The sequence below is a fragment of the Sebastes umbrosus genome, chromosome 5 (assembly GCF_015220745.1).
Source record: "Sebastes umbrosus isolate fSebUmb1 chromosome 5, fSebUmb1.pri, whole genome shotgun sequence".
Classification (NCBI taxonomy): domain Eukaryota; kingdom Metazoa; phylum Chordata; class Actinopteri; order Perciformes; family Sebastidae; genus Sebastes; species Sebastes umbrosus.
The window spans coordinates 22,829,808-22,852,831 of NC_051273.1; the positions used below are offsets into that span (position 1 = coordinate 22,829,808).

Consider the following 23,024-nt stretch of genomic DNA (forward strand, 5'->3'; position numbering starts at 1 on the left):
AATGAATGTAGCCATTAAATGTGGCATAAATTGATATTTCTGTTTTAATTCCCTTCTTTATTTATTTCTTTGTATTAATTCCCTTATTTATTTACTCTTCTGTTTAATTTCCCCTTTTATTTATTTAATTATTCATTTTTTATTAATCTTTTAAATGTATTTATTAATTTTTGCATTTATTTCATATTTATTTATCTAGTTTTGCACTTATTTTTTGTTTATTTTATATTTATTTTTAAATGTATGCATTTATTGATATATTTATGCATTTCTTTATTTATTTCAGCACGATTTTCCCTTTGCTTTTCACCCCTTATTTATTTCTGTATTCTTTTCTTTATGCATTTCTGCCTCATTACGGAAATGAGGGGTCACTCAACGTAAATACATACATTTAAATAAATATACAATAAAATGAATAAATACATACACATTTATAGGTATATTTACCTTACCTTGATTCACTGATTGGTTACTGACTTATATTTTATTTATTTATTTAATTAGGAAGACCTGTTGTGTCCAACACACAGTGCACATGCATAAAGTCAATTACCAGCTGGAAGAGTTCAAGTTCCAGCCTTGTTTTTCACTTCAGAGGTCCAGAGGACACTAGTGTTACGTAACATTTCCTTGTTGAGAGTTTATGTTAGTTTGTTTTATGCCAGCCTCCTTCACTCCTCACCCACATAACATGAGACGCTCCCACCATCCACCGTCTGTGGGAGCAAACTGATTTTCTGGAGGGCCTTTTGACACATTATTTATCATGATTTTTCAAGCACTTTTTGAGTGTATGGACTTCACTGGCTGGCTGTTGCTCAGTTTTGTAGTGTTACTCCTGATAGATGTGGTCAGAAACTGGAGGCCACACAGCTTTCCACCTGGACCGTGGGCTGTGCCTTTTCTAGGAAATGTTTTCGTTGACTTCAAATCAATGGAGAAGGTGAGGTGTACAGTAGAGAAGAGTCAATCTTTAATATCCGAGGGGCAATTTGGCCTACAGAAAGTAGCCTTGACAACATGATGAGCACAAGGAATAAAAACAAAAACACAATAACGCCATGAGATTGCAACTCAAAAGCGTTTTCTCATCAATTGACAATTTGATATCACTGCCTTTTCATGTATTTTCACCAAAACTAAGTTTTATTTTCTGCTACTTTATTGACTACAGAGGGGAAACAAACTAATGCAGCATCTCATGGAAAATTAATTTAAAGGTGGCAAATTCCAAATTTAGAGCATATCTATGATTGAGGGATTGCCTCCACACAGCTCTCAACATGGCGACGGCTGAGCCAGTGGCTTGCAGCTTACGATGCTAACCGTGCTAAAAGTGCAAACAATGGCAACAGTTCTGATAGAGCGATCGGGACAGCATTATCAGCTGTAACCGCCGTATGAGTGCAGTGCAGAACGGCGCTATTAGAGCCAGTGGGGCAATGTCGCCTTAATGCACGGCTACCAGGGGGTCTCATGCATGGAGGTATTAAGAGAACTGGATACAGCGTTGGAGGCAGGGCCCCATTCATTCCTATTAAAGTTGCTCAGTGGCGCATGATTGCCAAAATGGCTCGACTTCCGAGTGGAAAAGTACCCGGATCTTCAGGTGATCTTCCGCATCCATTGGGCCCATGGAGCAGGCGCAGTAGCGTCCACTTGGTCACAAGGCTCGGTCATGGGGTCACAGCCGTCACACTGTCATCACAGCTTGCTAACTCCGCCGCCCTCTCAATCACATGAATGGAGGAAGGGAAATAACTCTGAATTCAGCTATTAATGCATTTTACAACTTTTAGGACCTAATGATTTAAATAAGGGCTAATAAAGTGTTCATACTGGGAAGTTGATTCAGCTCAAAAAACAAATATCCGCTGAGTTACAGACATCTCTTTCCCAATGTAAGTCTATGGGAAAAAGTATTTTTGGGCCCAATGGCATCACATGACGGACACAGAAGTTGTAGTACCGCCGTTTGGCCGCTACAAAAATTGGGATCAACGACCGGCGCTTTTCCTGGGGGCTTGGTGGCTCCACTGCAGTCCACTTTAGATGATGTGGAACATTGTGATTGGTTTATAGACTTCCAATCAATTAATTTTGTGCATCTGGGTGGAGCCAAATGACAGCAATCAAAGATCTTGACATCCTCGAAAAGTTATGTCCATTGAAAAGTAATTTGTGTTTTTAAATGCAGCTTGCTCAGGAGTACGGTCCAGTGTTCAGCTTGAGGAGAGGCAGCGAGAGGATGGTGTTTATTTCAGGCTACAAGATGGTCAAAGAGGCTCTTGTTCACCAGCTGGACAGCTTTGTTGATCGACCGATTGTCCCTCTCTTCCATGTTATCTTCAAGGGGCTTGGTGAGTATATGAGAACCAGTGAGTGAGAACATGACTGTATGGTACCGTAAATGTCTTTCTCCAGGGTAAAACCACACCTCTTTATGCTGCGTTGAAGGATAAATCATGGCTCAGTCAGCCAACTCACATGGGACAAAGTTGAGTATCTTGTCAATGCAGAATGGTGTTTATATTTCAGTGTCTACACTTCATCCCTCCCTGCGAGGATTCACCAAATTCACCACAGCAACAGATTAGGGAGTGACAATTGGCGTTCAGAAGTGATGGACGTCAGTGAATTGCTTGTTTGCTAATAATTTGATGTAATGTTCCCACAGGCATTGGTTTGAGCAATGGTTACCTGTGGAAGAAGCAGAGGAAGTTTGCCATCACTCACCTGCGTTACTTTGGAGAGGGCCAGAAGTCACTGGAAAAATACATTGAGGTGGAAAACAACTTCCTCTGTGAAGCTTTCAAAGAGGAACAAGGCAAGTAATGATTCATCTGTTAGTTCACATCCTAATATGAATTATCATCACTTAAATTAAATTCAACATATTCCCAGGAAGACCATTCAACCCCCACTACATCATAACGAATGCAGTGAGTAACATCATCTCGTCTGTGGTGTTTGGACATCGCTTTGAATACAGCGATCAAAGCTTTCGCAAGTTTCTGGAGTTGGACAATGAGGCCGTTATGCTCTCTGGCTCTGCTCAGATTCAGGTAATTCCAACTGTCATGTTGTGTTCACACAACAAACTGTGCTGTTGGTCCATAATTTGATCTGAGAGTTTGTCCCATCAACAGCTGTATGATGCCTTCCCTGGCTTGCTGAAGTACCTGCCAGGACCTCACCAGACTGTCCACGCCAACTACAAGGAGATCATGACTTTCCTGAAAAAGGAAGTAGAGAAGCACCAGGAGGAGTGGAACCCAGATGACCCCCGTGATTATATCGATGTTTACCTGGCAGAGATGGAGAAGGTAAGATATTTACAACATTTTTAGTAAAGCTCCCTGGAATCCTGGCAAAGGATATGTTCCACATTTCTAGAGTAACACAGAACGGACAAACCAAACTCTTTCACAATTTTATGTTACCTGAAGGCCACCGTAGTTCTCTGACACCCTGGAAAGGAAGGAGTGAGCGGAGGGGTATACAGTTGTTTTCAATCTGCAACCTCACCACTAGATGACACAAAATCCTACAAACTGCTCCTTTAATGATTTATTTGGAAAGTACAGGTAAGAGGTTAAATTTGTCTAAAAGAAAGTCCACTATAACAGCATAGCCCAATGTATGATGGCGTTGACAGAAAAAGGAGGATCCCCAGGCTGGCTTCAACATTGAAACCCTGCTGGTTTGCACCCTCGACCTGATTGAGGCTGGTACAGAAACAACTTCCACCACTTTACGCTGGGCCCTCCTATACATGATGCACTACCCAGAGATACAGGGTTAGTATCTTATTAATCACATTGAGCATATTCTCATGAAGATTACACATGGTTTTATACTATTCAAAGTGTATAATGTCCAATGACTCTGCTTCCTCACTCAGAGAAAGTCCAGGCAGAGATAGACCGAGTGATCGGACAGTCTCGTCAGCCCACAATAGCCGACAGACCCAACATGCCTTTCACCGACGCTGTCATCCATGAGACTCAAAGGATGGGAAACATTGTTCCCTTGGGATTACCCAAAATGGCCAGTAAAGACGCTACACTGGGAGGATACTTAATACCCAAGGTAGAGGACTATTTACCAGACTCATCCAGATATGAATGACAAGCTGTAAATTATTTATACACAGCTGATAACCTCATGCCTATTATTCCAGGGCACAGCCACAACTACAATTCTTGCATCGGTGCTGTTTGATAAGAATGAGTGGGCGACTCCAGATATCTTCAATCTGGAGCATTTCTTGGATTCAGAGGGCCACTTCCGCAGAAGAGAGGCCTTCTTACCGTTTTCAGCAGGTTTGAACAATATTCCTCCTCTTTCAGTGATACTATTTAGCTCACAGAGATTGCTACCACCAACACCATACCACCAACATGCAGTAGTTCATGATAGTAAGATGTGGTTTTAGGAGTCTAGTAACCTGAAGCTGCTGTCGACTGTTTCCTTCACAGGTAAACGTGTGTGTTTAGGGGAGCACCTGGCCAGAATGGAGCTGTTCGTTCTCTTTACATCTCTCTTCCAACACTTCACCTTCTCTCCTGTTCCTGGAGAAATGCCCAGCTTGGAGGGCGTGCTAGGCTTCACCCATTCCCCCGAGGAGTTCAGGATGCTAGCTGTGCCTCGCTGATTTGCTCCCGCCTCTTCTCATCCCTGCACAAAGCTTTAACGGTCTCCACGAAGACGACAATATCAAAGATCACATATCTGACTTGCAACTGGAAACTAGTTTGCATAACATATGACCATTCCCCACCAAAAAATATAAAAATAAAGAAGATCACCATGTCTGTGGAGATTCACAGCCATCCAGGCCACATGATATTTGTCAAAGGCACCTGGACTTGCTTATGGTTTCAAGGCCAAACAGTTAGCCCAGTTGCCTTTGATTTGGTTCTTACAGGTAAATAAAGCACCAGCACTCCCATGTTCCTCCCAAAGGAAGCGATATGTTTTCGGGAAAACTACTGTTCTACTTGTACTGATACAGTATCTATTTATCACTGGTCTGACAAGCTTTTATCTACTGGATCTCATATAATTTGATGAGATGGTCATTAACATTTGACATTCACAAACTGTTGATCCATTAAGTGTTGCATAATTTAATGAGCTAATACTGATTAGATCATTTATCAGTGAAGTGCAACAGTAGATTATGATATACAGTATTATGGATTCACATTAGCACATGATGCCTTATGTATTAGCTCTACATTAGTTAAACATATTTTCTTTCCCATCTAACAAAATACATCAAAACACAGCACCTACACACACATCAGGAACGCGTTAAGGCAAATTCATTTTAACGCCCTAATTTCTTTAACACATTAACACAACTTGTAAGTTTTACCTAGAGTGAAGATACTGGCATCATATAAAACTAGAAAAGGAATTCATTGGTACCAACCATGTCATACTAGTGTGTCGCGTGGGAGGCTAAATAACGCTCCAAACTTATGCTAAATTTTGGTGAGGAAAAACTGGCATGGCCATTTTCAAAGGGGTCCCTTGACCTCTGACCTTCCGATATGTGAATGAAAACGGTTTCTATGGATACCCACGAGTCTCCCTTTACAGACATGCCCACTTTATGATAATCACATGCAGTTTGGGGCAAGTCATAGTCAAGTCAGCACACTGACACACTGACAGCTGTTGTTGCCTGTTGGGCTGCAGTTTGCCTTGTTATGATTTGAGCATATTTTTTATGCTAAATGCAGTAGCTGTGTTTCTGGATAATATTTGTCATTGTTTTGTGTTGTTAATTGATTTCCAATAATAAATACATACATACATTTGCATAAAGCAGCATATTTGTCCACTTCCATTTTGATAAGGGTATTAAATACTTGACAAATCTCCCTTTAAGGTAAAGTTTGAACAGATAAAAAAATATGTGATTAATTTGCAATTAATCAGTGCAATCTGCAACCTCACCACAAGATGCCGTCAGATCCCACACACTGCACTTTTAAGTAAAGATAGTCAAAGTACTCATTATGCAGAATGGCCCATTTGAGAATCACATATATTATATCACAGGATTATAACTATAGATGCATTCATGTGTAAATTTACTTTAATCTTGCAGCAAGTAAAGGTGGGGCTAATTGTAACTACTTTGTATACTACTGGGTAGCTTAATCTTTAATAATGCATCATACATCATCAACGTATAATGTATTTAAATATGCCTTTTTTAATTTTTTTTTTTTTTTTTAACCTTACTTTACCATTAACTTACTTTTTATTAAAATCCAATGATTAGGAAGACTTGTTGTGTCCAACACACAGTGCACATTCATACAACAACCAGCTGGAAGAGTTCAAGCTCCAGCCTTGTTTTTCATTTCAGAGGTCGAGAGGCCACTAGTGTTATGTAACATTTCCATGTTGAGGCTTTTTTTCCCCCAGCCTCCTCCATTCTTCATCCAGATAACATGAGACGCAACACCATCCTGTTGACGGGAGCTAACTGATTTTACAGAGGACCTTTTGAAACATATTTATCATGATTTTTCAAGCACTTTTTGAGTGTATGGACTTCACTGGCTGGCTGTTGTTGAGTTTTGTAGTGTTACTCCTGATAGATGTGGTCAGAAACTGGAGGCCACACAGCTTTCCACCTGGACCCTGGGCTGTGCCTTTTCTAGGAAATGTCTTCACAGGAGTTGACTTCAAAACAATGGAGAAGGTGAGGTGAACACTACCACTTTATTTTCTAAGAGTAGAGTAAAGAAGGGTCGATCTTTAATATCCCAGGGGCAATTTGGCTTACAGAAAGTAGCCTTGTCAACATGATGAGCACAAGGAATAACAATAAATACACAACAACACCATGAGATTGCAACTCAGAAGTGTTTTCTCATCAACTGACAATTTGATTTCAATGCATATTCATGTATTTTCACCAAAACTTAATTTTATTTTCTGCTACTTTATAGGCTACAGAGGGTAAACAAAATAATGCACCATGTCATGGTAGGGCGCTATGCTTCCGCAATTACGCTGTCAGTCATGTTATCAGCTGTAACTGTATAAAAAGATTTTGACAATCAGAACTTAACCCATTCAGAACCAATTATGTTCCGAATACCAACAAATATTGTATTTGTGGATTTCCACTCTAAATGCATAAATCATTAGCAATAAAACTAGAGACCATGTTGCGATGGGATCACACCAGTTGAAACACCAAATCGGACCAGGGGCTTAAAGTTGTGAAGTACCTGCCAGCATGACAGCAAATGACAGCAATCAAAGATCTTGACATCCTCGAAAAGTTATGTCCATTGAAAAGTAATTTGTGTTTTTAAATGCAGCTTGCTCAGGAGTACGGTCCAGTGTTCAGCTTGAGGAGAGGCAGCGAGAGGATGGTGTTTGTTTCAGGCTACAAGATGGTCAAAGAGGCTCTTGTTAACCAGCTGGACAGCTTTGTTGATCGACCGATTGTCCCTCTCTTCCATGTTATCTTCAAGGGGATTGGTGAGTATACTTGAACGAGTGAATGAGAACCTGACTGTAGGGTACCGCAAATGTCTTTCTCCAGGGTAAAACCACACCTCTTTATGCTATGCTGAAGCAAAAATCATGGCTCAGTCAGCCAACTCACAAGGAACAAAGTAGAGTATCTGGTCAATGCAGAATGGTGTTAATATTTCAGCGTCTACACTTCATCCCTCCCTGCAAGGATACATCAAATTCACCACAGCACCAGATTAGGGAGTGACAATAGGAAGTGATGGACTCCTAAAACCTGTACAGACAGTAAATTGCTAATTATGATGTAATGTTCCCACAGGCATAGCTTTCAGCAACGGTTACCTGTGGAAGAAGCAGAGGAAGTTTGCCAACATTCACCTGCGTTACTTTGGAGAGGGCCAGAAGTCACTGGAAAAATACATCGAAATTGAAAGCAACTTCCTCTGTGAAGCTTTCAAAGAGGAACAAGGCAAGTAGCGATTAATTCTCTAAGTTCACATCCTATGATTCTCCTTTATCCTATGATTTATCATCAGTTAAATTGAACTCAACATATTCCCAGGAAGACCATTCAACCCCCACTACATCATAACGAATGCAGTGGGTAACATCATCTCGTCCGTGCTCTTCGGACATCGCTTTGAATACAGCGATCAAAGCTTTCGCAAGTTTCTGGAGTTGGACAATGAGGCCGTTGTGCTCGCCGGTTCTGCTCAGACTCAGGTATTTCCTGATCTGCCTCAACTGTCCTGTTGTGATCACACAACAAACTGTGCTGTTGGTCCATAATTTGATCTGAGAGTTTGTCCCATCAACAGCTGTATGATGCCTTCCCTGGCTTGCTGAAGTACCTGCCAGGACCTCACCAGACTGTCCACGCCAACTACAAGGAGATCATGACTTTCCTGAAAAAGGAAGTAGAGAAGCACCAGGAGGAGTGGAACCCAGATGACCCCCGTGATTATATCGATGTATACCTGGCAGAGATGGAAAAGGTAAGATATTTACACATATTTAGTAAAGCTCCCTGGAATCCTGGCAGAGGATAGGTTTGCAGTTTTTCACGTTTGTCTTAAAACAATCGGCAGGTGGCCATATGAACGTGTTTTTGCTTTTGCAATCATTCCTCCCATTCATGCCAGCCATTAACAGATTTCTTTATAAATCTCTTTATAATTCAATGTAAGTGATGGGGGTCCTCTTTCACAGAGTCCGCCATGTTGCAGCGCCATATTTCTACAGTAGCCAAACACAAACACTGGCTCTTGAGAGAGCCTTTCACTTTTTTACGTTACCTGAAGGCCACCGTAGTTCTCTCCAACACATTTGGAATGCTAGGGGTGAGGGGTATTCAGTTGGTTGCAGTCTGCAACCTTACCGCTAGATGCCACTAAATCCTACATACGGCTCCTTTAAATAATCATTAACATTATTAGTAACACCTGTGCTTTTCCTATTATAACAAGTCTTATGCCAGGATCAGACTACACAATATTTTTGACGGTTACGATGGTCACTATGTCAGATTAGACGATTGAGAGTCATAAATTCAAAGACGCAGCGGCGGTGGAGTTTTTTACTCCGACACAACCTAGATTGATTATCCTACTGCGAGGTCTGGCAGCAGTTGCGCTGGGAAGGTCCGATGACATCGTTCTGCATAATTAGTAGCCATGTGCTTCTGTCTGTGCTCAGATGGTCAAATTCACGGCCATGACGGAACACGTCGTGGAGAGCAAAAAAAAAAAATCACACATGCTAGACTTTCTGTCGGGATGTCATGAGGCGTCCCAGTCGTGTTCAATAAGTCATGCTGAGATGGTGTCGTTTATGTGAGCTCTTAATGATTTACTGGGAAAGTAAATGGTTAAATTTGTCTGACAGAAAGTCCAATATCCAGTAAATGATTACAGTAAAATGTTAACAAGGCACATACCCCCGCTTACTGCTTGACCCCTACTAAAGTAGGAACTAATGGAATTAATGAGCAATAACTAATTAACTAATGGGCCCCCTGGACTTCTAACCCCCAAAAGGCAAAAATAGACCACACTGTCAACCATCATACCAAATTTAAAGTTACTAAGTGAAATAGTTTTTGAGTTTTACTCCGGAAATGAAAATGAAGTTGAAAAGAAATCACAGTTTTTGGCCAAAATTTACCAAAATTTTGAGCACCCTGGACTTCTAACCCCAAAAGACACAACTAGATCCGACTATGTTGTCGCGGGGGTATAATAATGTATAAACTTGGTTATGACAGCACAGCCCAATGTATGATGGCGTTGACAGAAAAAGGAGGATCCCCAGGCTGGCTTCAACATTGAAACCCTGCTGGTTTGCACCCTCGACCTGATTGAGGCTGGTACAGAATCAGCTGCCACCACTTTACGCTGGGCCCTCCTATACATGATGCACTACCCAGAGATACGGGGTTAGTATCTTATTAATCACATTGAGCATATTCTCATGAAGATTACACTTGGTTTTGTGCTATTTCAAGTGTATAATGTCCAATGACTCTGCTTCCTCACTTAGAGAAAGTCCAGGCAGAGATAGACCGAGTGATCGGACAGTCTCGTCTGCCCACAATGGCCGACAGACCCAACATGCCTTTCACCGACGCTGTCATCCATGAGACTCAAAGGATGGGAAACATTGTTCCCTTGGGATTCCCCAAAATGGCCAGTAAAGATACTACACTGGGAGGATACTTAATACCCAAGGTAAAGGACTATTTACCAGACTCACCCAGATATGAATGACAAGCTGTAAATTATTTATACACAGCTGATAACCTCATGCCTATTATTCCAGGGCACAGTTATAACTACAAGTCTTGCATCAGTGCTGTTTGATAAGAATGAGTGGGTGACTCCAGATATCTTCAATCCGGAGCATTTCTTGGATTCAGAGGGCCAGTTTCGCAGAAGAGAGGCCTTCTTACCGTTTTCAGCAGGTTTGAACAATATTCCTCAACTTTCAGTGATACTATTTAGCTCACAGAGATTGCTACCACCAACACCATGCCACCAACATGCAGTAGTTCATGATAGTAAGATGTGGTTTTAGGAGTCTAGTAACCTGAAGACCGACCGTTTCTCCCACAGGTAAACGTGTGTGTTTAGGGGAGCACCTGGCCAGAATGGAGCTGTTCATTCTCTTTACATCTCTCCTCCAACACTTCACCTTCTCTCCTGTTCCTGGAGAAGCGCCCGGCTTGGATGGTGTGCTGGGCTTCACCCATTCCCCCAAGGAGTTCAGGATGCTAGCTGTGCCTCGTTGAATGGCTTCAGCCTCTTCTCATCCCTGCATTTGGCACGGCTAGTGTCTCCTGCTCTTCCTCCTGTGCAGACGCTTCGCTGAGTTGCTCTTCGCTTTGCTTTCTTTTTATCATTGCTATGCTTATCTTTCGCTACTAAATTTTTGGAAAACGGGTCCTGGATACTTACAAATCACTGGGAGTTTAATTTATGAAAGAAACTGAAGGCTACCACTATTTTAAAAACTGTTTTACTTTGTGAGCGTGGCCTATCAGCAGCACAAGCCTGTACTATAGTGAACGGGAGCGAGGTGCTTGGCTAAAGCTAATCAGCAGCAAGATGCCTCCCTTCTCCACGGATGACTACTACAAACTTCTACAGAAGATAGCAGTGCTGGAAACAAAGATTATCCGGCTCGAAGTGAATGCGGAGGTGAATGGACTATGTGGGAATGAAACCACTCTACCACTGATTCAAAACAGTGAACTGGAACAGGCTAATAGAAAGCTAATTAGCACCAACAAGACCACCAAGAATCAAGAGGGCAATAAATCGACTAGTAGTCCTCCCTGGAACGCTCTTGGTGCAAAGCCAAAGCGTAAATCATGTCCCTGGGAAATGGGAGGAAAACTTACAGGCAGAACCCAGCACCCTCAGATATATGATGCGACCGGCTGGCCTGCATTAGCATCCGAGCATAGTGCCTCATCAACCCCTGTACAAAGTAAGGTCCAACCGTGGACAACTGTGAAAGGAAGGATGAGTAACAAACCTCCCCAACAAAGAAGTTTGCAACTGGAGAACAGATTTGCTCCACTGTTGCAGGACCCTGGATCTCGATCTGATGCCCTGGATAATCTCAACTCTTCACACAGCAGGGTAAGAACCAAAAGCAACTCTGGAGGTAAAAGGCTACAGGGAAAGCTAACAACTGGGCCTCAAACTCAAACTCTGATTGTGGGTGATGCTGCTGTTAAAGATGTGAAAAGCATGTGGAGTAAAGACATCAAAGTACTCTGTTTTCCCAAAGATATGGTCTCTGATCTGGCAGAAAGAATCCTGGATATTGTGACTGCACACCCAAATGTGAAAAATGTGGTATTGCACATTGGGTCGAATGATGTTGTGAAGCAACAGTCTGAAGTGCTGAAACGGGACTTTACTGGTCTGCTAAACACGGTCAGCTCTGTGAATGCTGTTTATCAGTGGACCCCTGCCGCCAATCAGAAGAGGAGTCGAGAGATTCAGCAGGTTGCTGGGACTGAACACATGGCTTTCAACAGCATGCAAATCCCACTCAGTGCATTTTATTGACAATTTTAACTTTTTTTGGGACCGCAGACATCTCTTCAAGGCAGATGGACTGTGCCTAAACAAGTCAGGAGTAAAATTGTTCAACTCCAACCTATTCTACTTCCTGCGTCATTCATCTGTTCCCTCTGCCAAGGACGCGAGACAAGAGGAATCACCACTGGAGGAAGACACAACACAATGTGCCAGGGGACCTCAAGGAGAATCATTTCACCCCCCACCACAAGCCAGCCCTGGGATACAGCAGAGACAAGAGGAGGCGTCCTCATCCTCGCTTATCACCCTTTCTCCCTCCTCCCCCCTCTTGGAGTTCACTGACCACATGAAGGAGCTGGTCAATGCTGGAACTAAACTTACTCCCCGCCCTACACCCATTTTCTCTCCCATGATCCCCCCACGAGGTCGACCTCGAACAACTTTGGCACTATCTCCACAAGCACGACACCCACCACCTCCATCCCCTCCACAATGGAATCAGCCTCTGTCTAAAGGATGTTCCTTTACAAAATGTTGCAAGCACAGATTGATATGTGCTGGGTCCAGGCTTCAAGGCTAATGATACACGTGACTGTTTCCAGGATAAGCTGGGGCCCTGTGTGATGAGAGCTTCTTCTATCTCAGTTCTAATAAGTAGTAGAAAAAGAATGGTGAATCTGCAAAGAAACAGGAAGATTTTTACTGATTGTGCTAATTTATCAAATTTAGCATTGATTCCTTGGCAGCCAAACCATGTCCCAAAAAATAATAATAATGCTTCTAGCACATTAAAGCTAGCCCTGTTAAACGTCAGGTCTTTGGCAGGAAAAAGTTTTTTAATCAATGATTTTATTATTGAGCACAAGCTTGATTTTATGTTTTTAACTGAAACTTGGTTACACCAAAATAACAGTGCAGCTGTTCTTATCGAGTCAACTCCTCCCAACTTTAGTTTTATGAGTGAAGCTAGAATGCATAAGAAAGGAGGTGGAGTTGCCATATTGTTTAATGATTCTCTCCAATGCAAACAGATATCTTATGGACATTTTGCTTCTTTTGAATATGTCGCTCTTCAGCTGAACTCCTCTTCTCGAGCTTTGTTTCTCAATATCTACAGGCCACCTAAATACTGTGCAAACTTTTTTGATGATTTTACTGAACTGCTGTCTGTAATTTGTGTTGACTTTGACTGTGTAGTCATTGTTGGTGATTTTAACATCCATGTTGACAACCAACAGGACAGAGGGGCCAAAGAACTGTGTCAGGTTCTTGATAACTATGGAATGAGTCAGCATGTGACAGAGCCCACACACAATAGGGGACACACTTTGGACTTAATCATATCAAAGGGCTTGAACATTTCCAAGGTTGTAGTGATGGATGTTGCTCTGTCTGATCATTCATGTGTATTCTTTGAGAGTACTCTTCCTGTGCACAGAAATGATAAGACAGAGGTAATCACAAAAAGGTATATCACTGAAAATACCAGTGATCAATTTGTTCAGGCTTTCTCTTCCACACCCACCCTCCCCTGGACCTCTGTCAATGAGCTTGTAGATAATTTCAATTCTAAAATGACAAATGTTATTGATACCATTGCACCCAAAACGGTGAAGATTGTCTCTGGTAAGAAAAAATCTCCATGGAGAAATACCATGTTGGTAAGAAATGGAAAAAGAGAGTGTCGAAAAGCTGAACGCCAGTGGCGGAAAACAAATCTACAAGTTCATTATGACATCTATAAAGAGAGACTTTGCATTTATAATTCAGAACTGAAAAATGCAAGGCGGTCCTTCTTCTCTGACATCATCACCAAAAACAATAACAATGCACGTGCCCTGTTTGCTACTGTCGACAGGCTAACAAACCCTCCTGTGTCAGTAGCCTCTGAACTTTTATCCACCAGGGCCTGCAATGAATTTGCATCCTTTTTCACAGAAAAAATTCACAAAATCAGACAAGCAGTCACTTCCTCCATAGCAGGTACAGGATGTTTGTTTCCCCTGCGTCCACTTAAACCTGGCGCAAATACCATGACACAGTTTTATCCAATAAATCAGACATACCTGGAGGAAATCATACAACATCTAAAATCCTCCTCATGCTGCCTTGACATTCTGCCAACAGGCCTTTTCAAAAAAGTATCAGATTGTATGGTCTCAGAGCTTTTACAGATTGTTAATGCATCTCTTGTTTCAGGAGTCTTCCCACAGGCCCTGAAAACTGCTGTCATCAAACCACTCCTCAAAAAGAACAATCTGGACTCATCAGTAGTAAATAATTACAGACCAATATCAAATCTTCCTTTCCTGTCTAAAATAATTGAAAAAACAGTTTTTCAAAAATGAAATAGCTTTCTGGCACTAAACAACTCTTTTGATGTCTTCCAGTCAGGTTTTCGACGAAACCACAGCACTGAGACTGCTCTTGTTAAGGTCTTCAATGACATCCGCTTGAACACAGACAGTGGTAGAACTACGGTTTTAGTTTTACTGGATCTCAGTGCTGCATTCGACACGGTTGACCATAATATATTACTAGACCGACTGGAAAACTGGGTGGGTATTTCTGGCATAGCACTCAGCTGGTTTAAATCCTACCTAGAAGACAGGGACTTCTTTGTGTCTATAGGTAATTGCAAATCTGAGCTGAACAAAATCACATGCGGAGTTCCCCAAGGCTCCATCTTGGGGCCTCTTTTGTTTAACATCTACATGCTCCCACTGGGTCAGATTTTTGAGAACAACAAAATAAATTACCATAACTATGCAGACGACACACAAATTTACATAACTCTATCACCAGGAGACTACAGTCCAATACAAGCACTGAGTGAGTGCATTGAACAAGTCAATAATTGGATGTGCCAGAATTTTCTTCAGCTGAACAAAGACAAAACTGAGGTCGTAGTTTTTGGAGCCAAAAAAGAAAGATTAAAGGTTAGTGCTCACCTACAATCTGTGATGTTAAAAAGCTCGGACCAAGCCAGAAACCTTGGTGTAGTCATGGACTCAGACCTGAGCTTTAACAGCCATATTAAGACAATTACAAAGACAGCCTTCTATTACCTGAAGAATATAAGAATTAGAGGACTGATGTCTCAGCAGGATTTGGAAAAACTAGTCCATGCATTTATCTTCAGCCGACTTGATTACTGTAACGGCGTCTTTACCGGTCTTCCTAAAAAATCGATCAGACAGCTGCAGCTGATTCAGAACGCTGCTGCTAGAGTCCTCACTAAGACCAAGAAAGGGGATCACATCAGTCCAGTTCTGAGGTCTCTACACTGGCTGCCTGTCTCTCAGAGAATTGATTTAAAAATACTGCTGCTGGTTTACAAAGCACTAAATGGTATAGGGCCAAAATACATTTCTGATCTTCTGCTGTGTTATGAACCATCCAGACCTCTCAGGTCATCTGGATCAGGTCTGCTTAGTGTCCCCAGAGTCAGAACTAAACATGCAGAAGCAGCATTCAGTTTTTATGCACCAAATATCTGGAACAAGCTCCCAGAAACCTGCAGGACCGCTCCAACTCTCACTTCTTTTAAAACAAAGCTTAAAACTTTCCTGTTTGCGGGTGCCTTTCATTAAACCAGATAATGATCTGACACTGCACTATAACTTTTACTCTTTTGAGTTTTATGCAATTTTAGCTTCTATCCTAGCTTTTATTTTTAGCTTGTTTTTATTTTCTAATCTTTAATGTTTTAATGTTTTTATGTTTTTATAACTGTTTTAATTATTTCTTAATGTTCTTTTGCATTTTGTCGCAATGTTCTTGAATGTTTCTGTAAAGCACTTTGAATTGCCCTGTTGTTGAAATGTGCTATACAAATAAAGCTGCCTTGCCTTGCCTTGCATTAGCACAAATCTTTAACGGTCTCCACGTTCTCTCTGAGACAACCTGGACTTGCTTATGGTTTCAAGGCCATAACAGTGAGACCAGTTGCCTTTGATTTGGTTCTTACAGATAATTAAAGCACCAGCACTCCCATGATCTTCCCAAAGAGGGATTTTCACACAACTGTGTGAGAGTACAAAATCAGAAATAACAGCTCGCAACTGATGTTACATTTAAAATACACTTTGCAAAGTCTGCTGTGGTAGTATTACATTCTCACTTAGAATTAAGATGTTTAAACAAACTAATCAACCAGTCAAGTTGCAGTTTACATCCATGTCCGTCCAAAATGTCATTTTTTCATTTTATCCTATCAGACATTTATACGTGTTTCGTGAGATCACAGTGACCACCAAATTCTAATCAGTTCATCTTTGAGTCCAAGTGGACGTTTGAGCCAAATTTGAAGAAATTCCCTCAAGGCGTTCCTGAGATATCACGTTCATGAGAATGGGACGGACGTAAAGTAATAGTGACCTTGACCTTTGACCACCAAAATCTAATCAGTTCATCCTTGAGTCCACGTGGGTGTTTGTGGCCAGGCACGTGCACAGATAGACCCCAGGTGGTGCTCAAGCTCCTGCCCTCTCCCTCTCCTCTCTCGCCACGTGTACTAGGGCTGAATAGTTCACAGCGTCATTCATAATGTTGAATTATTATTATAAATAACTTACAGAAACTTTGCGTTCTCTCTCACAGCGAGCACTGCAGCACTCATTCCTCATCTCTGTAATTGTCTCAGTCCGAAGTCTATGAGTCAAAACGCATTGAAAAAAGATAGATCTAATCATTTCCCAAAGTCACAACATGTTTTTATCTAATGAAATATTCTGCTTCAATCCATATTTGTTGGCATTTAGCCTTTCAAAAACAACATTTTCCCTGCGATCAAAACATTTTTCTCTCCTGCTTGCCGCACACAATTGGGACATTTGACACATTAATGGGGCGGTCTAGAAGCAATCTAACAGCATCATAAATTACATTTATATAACCACAATAACAAAATAATATGTTCCATATTTTTATTCGAAAACCTCAATAGAAGCTTCAAAAAAATGATATGGGCATCGGTGTTGCTAGGTCATTTTGTCAGGGCTTGACCCCATCGATTTTTACATAAATATATATAATATAGCTATATATACAGTCTATGCTTAACCCTGACCGTTTTGTGTGTAGGCCAGAAAATAATTTTGAATGTAGGTCAATGTGAAGCTCATAATGTGTGTGAATACCTGTCTCTAAACTAACTCGGGAATAGAGCTTGTTTATCGAAAAAAGCCAGGGTGAGGATCCCCCGGACATCCCTACAGATGTTCAGGCTAAGCCCCAATGTGTCGTCATGTTTACTTGTATCAATCGCGTCTACCAGCTGTCGAGTATTAAACATCTGCATGACTGCATGGGTATTGAAATACATAAAATTTGCAAGTAAAATATATGTGCCACTCTATGTAACTTTATATTTTTTTTAAACAATTATGAGAGGGGTCCCCTTTTATTGGATTGAGCACCTGACCCCAAAAATGTGATGAAGAAATGCCCTCCAGGCGTTCCTGAGATATCGTGTTCACGAGGATGGGTCACACGTGAGGTCACAGTGACCTTTGACCACCAAAATCTAATCAGTTCATCCTCGAGTGCAAGGTGTGTTTGTGCCTGGTGTAATGAAATTTCCAGTGTTCCTGAGATATCACGTTCACGAGAACGAACGGACGACCCGAAAACATAATGCCTCCGGCCACGGAGGCATAAAAACTACTGTTCTACTTGTACTGATACGGTATTGATCTATCACTGGTCTGACAAGCTTTTATCTACTGGATCTCATATAATTTGATGAGATGATTATCATATACTGTATATATGACATTCATAAACTGTTGATCCATTAAGTGTTGCATAATTTAATGAGTTAATACTGACTGTATCATTTATCAGTATGGAGCAACAAGAGATTCATATTGGTCTCATGATGTCTTATATATTGATTTTGTTATGAAAAATGTATTCTGTTGCACATACATGACCCTGTATCTTCGTCTAAAGCCATGCCTAGGTTGTTTTCATAGATTTTTTTTTAACATGTACTGCAATTGTACAGTATTAAGGACGTTTTATTCTGTTCTTAAATCAATAAATGATTTTAGTTGTATTCCAGAGTTGGCCTTTTGCATAAATTGATTAATGACAATTTAGAGAAGTCAGGCTTTTGTTGAAAAGGCGAGCACATGGAGGTAGTGGCTGTAAACTTCAAAAATGCAAAAACACAACCATACTGTTTGCAAAGTATTGGAAATTGTATAATGATCCTCAATATTTCTTACTTTTGAAGAATCTTTGACAAACATGAAGTGATTCCATGTGAATAACATTTGAAAATCAGGCCTTTATCTGAACGCACAGTTAACTTTTTCTGCCCAATGACCATGATGCTAGAACTCTTAGCTGTTTTGTAAAAGATATAACAGACTACAGACTCTTCAGTTGTGTACTGGAACCCATTTCTCATTTACATGCAACTGCAAAATGGATCAGTTAGATGACCTTTATTCCCACTGCACTTTGTGATGTTGGCTGGACTCTGTTAACATGAACAATCTCAGTAAGTTACTGAAAGACAGTGGGGGATCATTTAGTGTGTGTTATCATATTGCTGAGCTGATATTGTTGTTGCTCATGAAGGATTGCCATCATATAACTATCCATCCATCCATTATCTGTAACCACTTATCCTATTCAGGGTCGCAGGGGGCCTGGAGCATTGGTCGAAGGCGGGGTACACCCTGGACAGGTCTCCAGACTTTTACAGGGCTGACACATAGAGACAGACAACCATTCACGCTCACAGTCACGCCTGCTTACAGTCAACAAGTAACCCAACCCACTGTGGGAGGAAACCGGAGAGCCTTGATAAAACTCATGCTAACACGGGGAGAACATGGAAATTCCTCACAGAAGGGCCCAAGCCGGGTTCAAATTCAGAACCCTCTTGCTGTCATTAAACTATGTTCAGGCATAGTAATATTTTATTATTATTACTTTCATCAGCACTAGGACAGATCATGTTTGCTACCTAAAAGCAGCTTTGTCTGTTGCTTGTTATGTAAGCATAGTACATGGTCAAACACACCTTTGTGCAGACTCTGTATTACTGATTACTGAAGTTGTTTCAAACGGGTGAAAGAAAATCAGCACCACAGCTCTGACCTTTGTCCTGCTCCTGGTTTAACTCTCTTTAACAATGTGGCTTTATAATTTTTTGCTAGATTTTGACCTCTGGGGGCTATTCCTGTTTATTTTTATTTTTATCATAATAGCAGATTTCCTCAAAAACAGGAATCCACCGAATTACCCTCCAGGACCATTGGCTCTTCCCATTGTGGGGAATTTCTTCAGTGTGGACAGTAAACATCCACACATTTATTTCACCAAGGTAAAGTTTAATGCATGCATATTTTCATTTTCAAGTGTGTTTTTATTGAGACATTCTAATGCATTTAAACTTGATTAGTTTGATTCATTTAATTGAATTTAAAGTCAGTTTAAGATCTTTCACAAACACTATTGTGCAATTCCTATCAGGATAGTGGCGTATGTGGACAATAATAACATGTATAACTTTTATATAACTGAAAGACCAATTATTTTTATTAATTCACCTTGAATGTAATTTTAAATAGTTCACACTTTTCAGGAAATTAATATTTGGGTTTAAATTACTATTTTTTTTTATATAGAAACTAATGGCAGATACTGAAATCTGGTGGTCAAATTGTAAATATAAAGGAAAATACTGATCTTGATACACCTGGTAGCCCATTCGTTCCTCATTGTGCATTGGTAGGTTTTGCTTTTAAACTATTTGAAAATGTGCAGTAGAGTATTATGGTTCAACAGTGTTTGGTCCACAGCTGGCTGATGTCTATGGGAATGTGTTCAGCGTCCGCCTCGGCAGAGATAAGATGGTGTTTGTGTCTGGGTATAAGATGGTGAAGGAAGCCATAATGACACAAGCCAACAACTTTGTGGACCGACCATACAGTGCAATCAACGACAGGTTTTACTCAGGAGACACAGGTGCACAAATCTTTCTCTTTCTCTTGTCTCATGCTGTGCAGGAATTAGTTCCCCTGAGACATTAACCCTATTTCCTCCACATGTTTGTGTCTAGATGGTTTGTTCTCGAGCAATGGTGAAACATGGAAGAGACAGCGACGCTTTGCTTTGTCTACCTTACGTACCTTCGGCTTGGGCAAAAGCACCATGGAGCAGAGCATCTGTGAGGAGATCCGACACCTGCAGGAGGAGATAGAGAAGGAGAAAGGTGGTTCACAAAATAAGCTCATAATCAGCAGCTCTTCAGGAGTATAGCATTGTCTAAACAGTGGACCCCTCTTCTCCAGGTGAACCTTTCAACCCAGCAGGTCTCTTCAACAATGCTGTGTCCAACATCATTTCCCAGCTGGTGATGGGGAAGCGATTTGACTACGGCGACCACAACTTCCAGACAATGCTGAAGTATCTGTCTGAAGCTATTCGGCTGGAGGGCAGTGTATGGGGTCTGGTAAGTTAGTAATATCCATTTGGTTCTTTAGTTTAGTACCTCAGATATGTTCGGATATATATCTGCTCTCAGATTTCTCCTCTGCTCTTGGATTTTTTGTGCAATAACCATGTCAAAATTCCCCCAACCAATAGAATGCCAGTTGTAGTGTAATGATCCCTGTCTTGGGGTGTGTCCGCCTTATTAGAGCATCCGTGATGGGTGGTTACACTTTTAGCCGGGTTCATCCACTTTCGTACTTCTCTTCCTTTCTTTACAACACTACGTTTCCCCTGACGTTGTTCAAATTCCTGTTTTGAACGACAGGCTTCACTAAATATAACTTTGTGTTTTTGTGCTTCCGTGGAGTTTGTGAAGGAGTATGAGTTGTGGTGGAGACTTGTCTTTTGTTGGCGTTAGCGGACTCCATTTCTAACCGAACGTTAGCTACGGTTACACACTGTTAGCCCTGTAGCAGAGCTGAACTCACAAGTGCGCATGACGTCATATCCATTGGATTTGGGGAATTGGGGGAGTTACTCCTCCTTAGCCGACTGAGAGGCCCAAGTCTGTGGTCAACTTTGACGTAAAAAATGTAAAAGGTGATGAAAGGTGATCTTCTGTTTTCTTCTGAGTAGCTGTATGAGGCATTCCCCGGAGTGATGAAGCACTTGCCAGGTCCCCAAAACAAAATTTTCAGCCACTACAACGACATCCTAGACTTCATTAGTCAGGAGGTAAAGAGCCACAAGACGGACCTGGACCACAGCGATCCCCGGGACTACATTGATGCTTTCATCATTGAAATGGAGAATGTAAGTGAACAACTGCACTGTACGACACTGTGTAGCCCTTCCTGTCAATCTACCTGACACACTACTGTATCTTCTCTGCATTTCTGAATAGAACAAACAGTCTGATCTGGGCTTCAATGAGACCAATTTGGCTCTGTGCTCTCTGGATCTGTTCCTGGCTGGAACGGAGACAACGTCAACCACTCTGCTGTGGGCTTTGGTTTACCTCATCAAAAACCCTGATATCCAGCGTAAGTGACATGCTTGGACCTACAATGAGCTAACTGTGAAACAGCAAGGAAACAAGAATAAAAGAAGTTTCAGCAATGCTAATGCCTCTGTGAGGCTGTACTTACTTGTACTGCTTACAGCTAAATGTCAGCATGCTAAATTTCTCACAATGACGATGCTTACATGCTGATGTTTAACATCTTAGTAACAAAAATAAACATACTGAGGCATTCAAATTTCACTTGTATCAAGGTTTTCTCACCCTGTTGCTACAAGCTTAATTCCTTGAATTCTGTTGTTTTTCTAGACAAGGTCCAGGCAGAGATAGACGGAGTGATCGGACAGACCCGACAGCCCAGTATGGCTGACAGAACCAACCTGCCCTACACTGATGCTGTCATCCACGAGATCCAGAGGATGGGAAACATTGTTCCCTTAAATGGACTCAGAATTGCCGCCAACGATACAACACTGGGCGGATACTTCATACCCAAGGTGCATTTAGCACATAGTTAATTTAAGTCTTAACATTATCTCTAAAATGTGAGAGTTGTATCGGAATTGCAGAAAAAGTTATGTATAGTCTCACATATCCAGACTCATCTCCACAATGCTATGCCAGAGGTAGAGAAAGATCTGGCTCCACACATTATCATTCTGGTACAGGAAGAAAAACGCTCTGGCTTGTTTGTATTTTTTAAAACCAATCGCAATCCGCTGGGTCAGACTATTTTATGGATCTTGTTTTTTAGGGTACATCTTTGATGCCCAACCTAACCTCTGTGCTGTTCGACAAGGCTGAATGGGAGACTCCAGACACCTTCAACCCTGGACACTTCCTAGATGCTGAGGGAAAGTTTGTGAAGAGAGAAGCTTTCCTGCCTTTCTCTGCAGGTAAACCACATTCACCACAATCTTAACCATAACCTGAACCAGAATATATGTTTTATCCTGAGCTTTTATCCCTTCATTTGTGTTTGTGGACTTCAGGGAAACGGGTGTGTCTTGGAGAAGGTCTCGCCAAGATGGAGCTGTTCCTGTTTTTAGTCGGTCTACTACAGAAGTTTGCTTTTTCTGTTCCTGATGGAGTAGAGTTGAGTACAGAAGGTGTTACTGGAACTACACGTGTACCGCACCCCTTCAAGGTTTATGCCAGGGCTCGCTGAATTATACAACATCTCAATGAACCATTTTCATGTAAACAATATGTTACAAACAAGGCTAAGCAAAACACTTCATGAGAGAAAGCTGTAGTTTTCAATCTCAACCCTTTCACTGTTTATCCTTTCTGCCTGTATATTTAATTCTGCATAATAAAGTTGTTTTTACACAATATTTTTGTATTAATGGCACTTTTTATAAGACACTTCCCTTTGTCCTTGTAAAATTATTGACAAAATGTTTAAATATTTCATAAACATATGATCGTTAAAATTACAATCAAGCCTGTATTGGTTAGTTTTTTTTATAGTAACGATC

At 41.2% G+C, this 23,024-nt stretch overlaps 3 protein-coding genes across 4 annotated transcripts; all 3 read left to right on the plus strand.

The window, feature by feature from the left end:
• The first annotated feature begins 507 nt into the window (after window positions 1–507).
• LOC119488515 (cytochrome P450 2J2-like) lies at window positions 508–5,315 on the plus strand. Its single transcript, XM_037770249.1, has 9 exons — window positions 508–946; window positions 2,201–2,363; window positions 2,681–2,830; window positions 2,908–3,068; window positions 3,153–3,329; window positions 3,662–3,803; window positions 3,908–4,095; window positions 4,187–4,328; window positions 4,485–5,315. The coding sequence occupies exons 1-9, from the start codon at window positions 770–772 to the stop codon at window positions 4,658–4,660; spliced, it is 1,476 nt and encodes a 491-aa protein (XP_037626177.1). The 5' UTR covers window positions 508–769; the 3' UTR covers window positions 4,661–5,315.
• Window positions 5,316–6,445: 1,130 nt separating this feature from the next.
• Window positions 6,446–18,129, plus strand: LOC119488513 (cytochrome P450 2J2-like). Of its 2 annotated transcripts, none has more exons than XM_037770247.1 (10): window positions 6,446–6,730; window positions 7,359–7,521; window positions 7,838–7,987; window positions 8,081–8,241; window positions 8,337–8,513; window positions 9,811–9,952; window positions 10,057–10,244; window positions 10,336–10,477; window positions 10,629–10,836; window positions 15,935–18,129. In XM_037770247.1, exons 1-9 carry the CDS (start codon window positions 6,548–6,550, stop codon window positions 10,802–10,804), a joined length of 1,482 nt encoding a protein of 493 aa, XP_037626175.1. In that variant the 5' UTR covers window positions 6,446–6,547; the 3' UTR covers window positions 10,805–10,836; window positions 15,935–18,129. The 2 variants fall into 2 exon arrangements, with proteins under 2 accessions (XP_037626175.1, XP_037626176.1); XM_037770248.1 differs by having other exon boundaries at window positions 6,598–6,735.
• An 813-nt stretch (window positions 18,130–18,942) lies between these two features.
• LOC119488510 (cytochrome P450 2J6-like) lies at window positions 18,943–22,927 on the plus strand. Its single transcript, XM_037770244.1, has 9 exons — window positions 18,943–19,410; window positions 19,889–20,054; window positions 20,149–20,301; window positions 20,381–20,541; window positions 21,159–21,335; window positions 21,427–21,565; window positions 21,853–22,040; window positions 22,298–22,439; window positions 22,536–22,927. Exons 1-9 carry the CDS (start codon window positions 19,219–19,221, stop codon window positions 22,709–22,711), a joined length of 1,494 nt encoding a protein of 497 aa, XP_037626172.1. The 5' UTR covers window positions 18,943–19,218; the 3' UTR covers window positions 22,712–22,927.
• Window positions 22,928–23,024: the final 97 nt, after the last annotated feature.

What these genes read in the sequence shown, in the direction of transcription:
- LOC119488515 (XM_037770249.1), top strand. Translation starts at nt 770, where the DNA reads ATGATTTTTCAAGCACTTTTTGAGTGTATGGACTTCACTGGCTGGCTG. An exon ending in AGCTTTCAAAGAGGAACAAG is followed by an intron (nt 2,831 to 2,907) that starts GCAAGTAATGAT and finishes ACATATTCCCAG; the next exon opens with GAAGACCATTCAACCCCCAC. An exon ending in CTTCTTACCGTTTTCAGCAG is followed by an intron (nt 4,329 to 4,484) that starts GTTTGAACAATA and finishes TTTCCTTCACAG; the next exon opens with GTAAACGTGTGTGTTTAGGG.
- LOC119488513 (XM_037770247.1), top strand. Translation starts at nt 6,548, where the DNA reads ATGATTTTTCAAGCACTTTTTGAGTGTATGGACTTCACTGGCTGGCTG. An exon ending in AGCTTTCAAAGAGGAACAAG is followed by an intron (nt 7,988 to 8,080) that starts GCAAGTAGCGAT and finishes ACATATTCCCAG; the next exon opens with GAAGACCATTCAACCCCCAC. An exon ending in CTTCTTACCGTTTTCAGCAG is followed by an intron (nt 10,478 to 10,628) that starts GTTTGAACAATA and finishes TTTCTCCCACAG; the next exon opens with GTAAACGTGTGTGTTTAGGG.
- LOC119488510 (XM_037770244.1), top strand. Translation starts at nt 19,219, where the DNA reads ATGTGGCTTTATAATTTTTTGCTAGATTTTGACCTCTGGGGGCTATTC. An exon ending in AGGGCAGTGTATGGGGTCTG is followed by an intron (nt 20,542 to 21,158) that starts GTAAGTTAGTAA and finishes TCTTCTGAGTAG; the next exon opens with CTGTATGAGGCATTCCCCGG. An exon ending in TTTCCTGCCTTTCTCTGCAG is followed by an intron (nt 22,440 to 22,535) that starts GTAAACCACATT and finishes TGTGGACTTCAG; the next exon opens with GGAAACGGGTGTGTCTTGGA.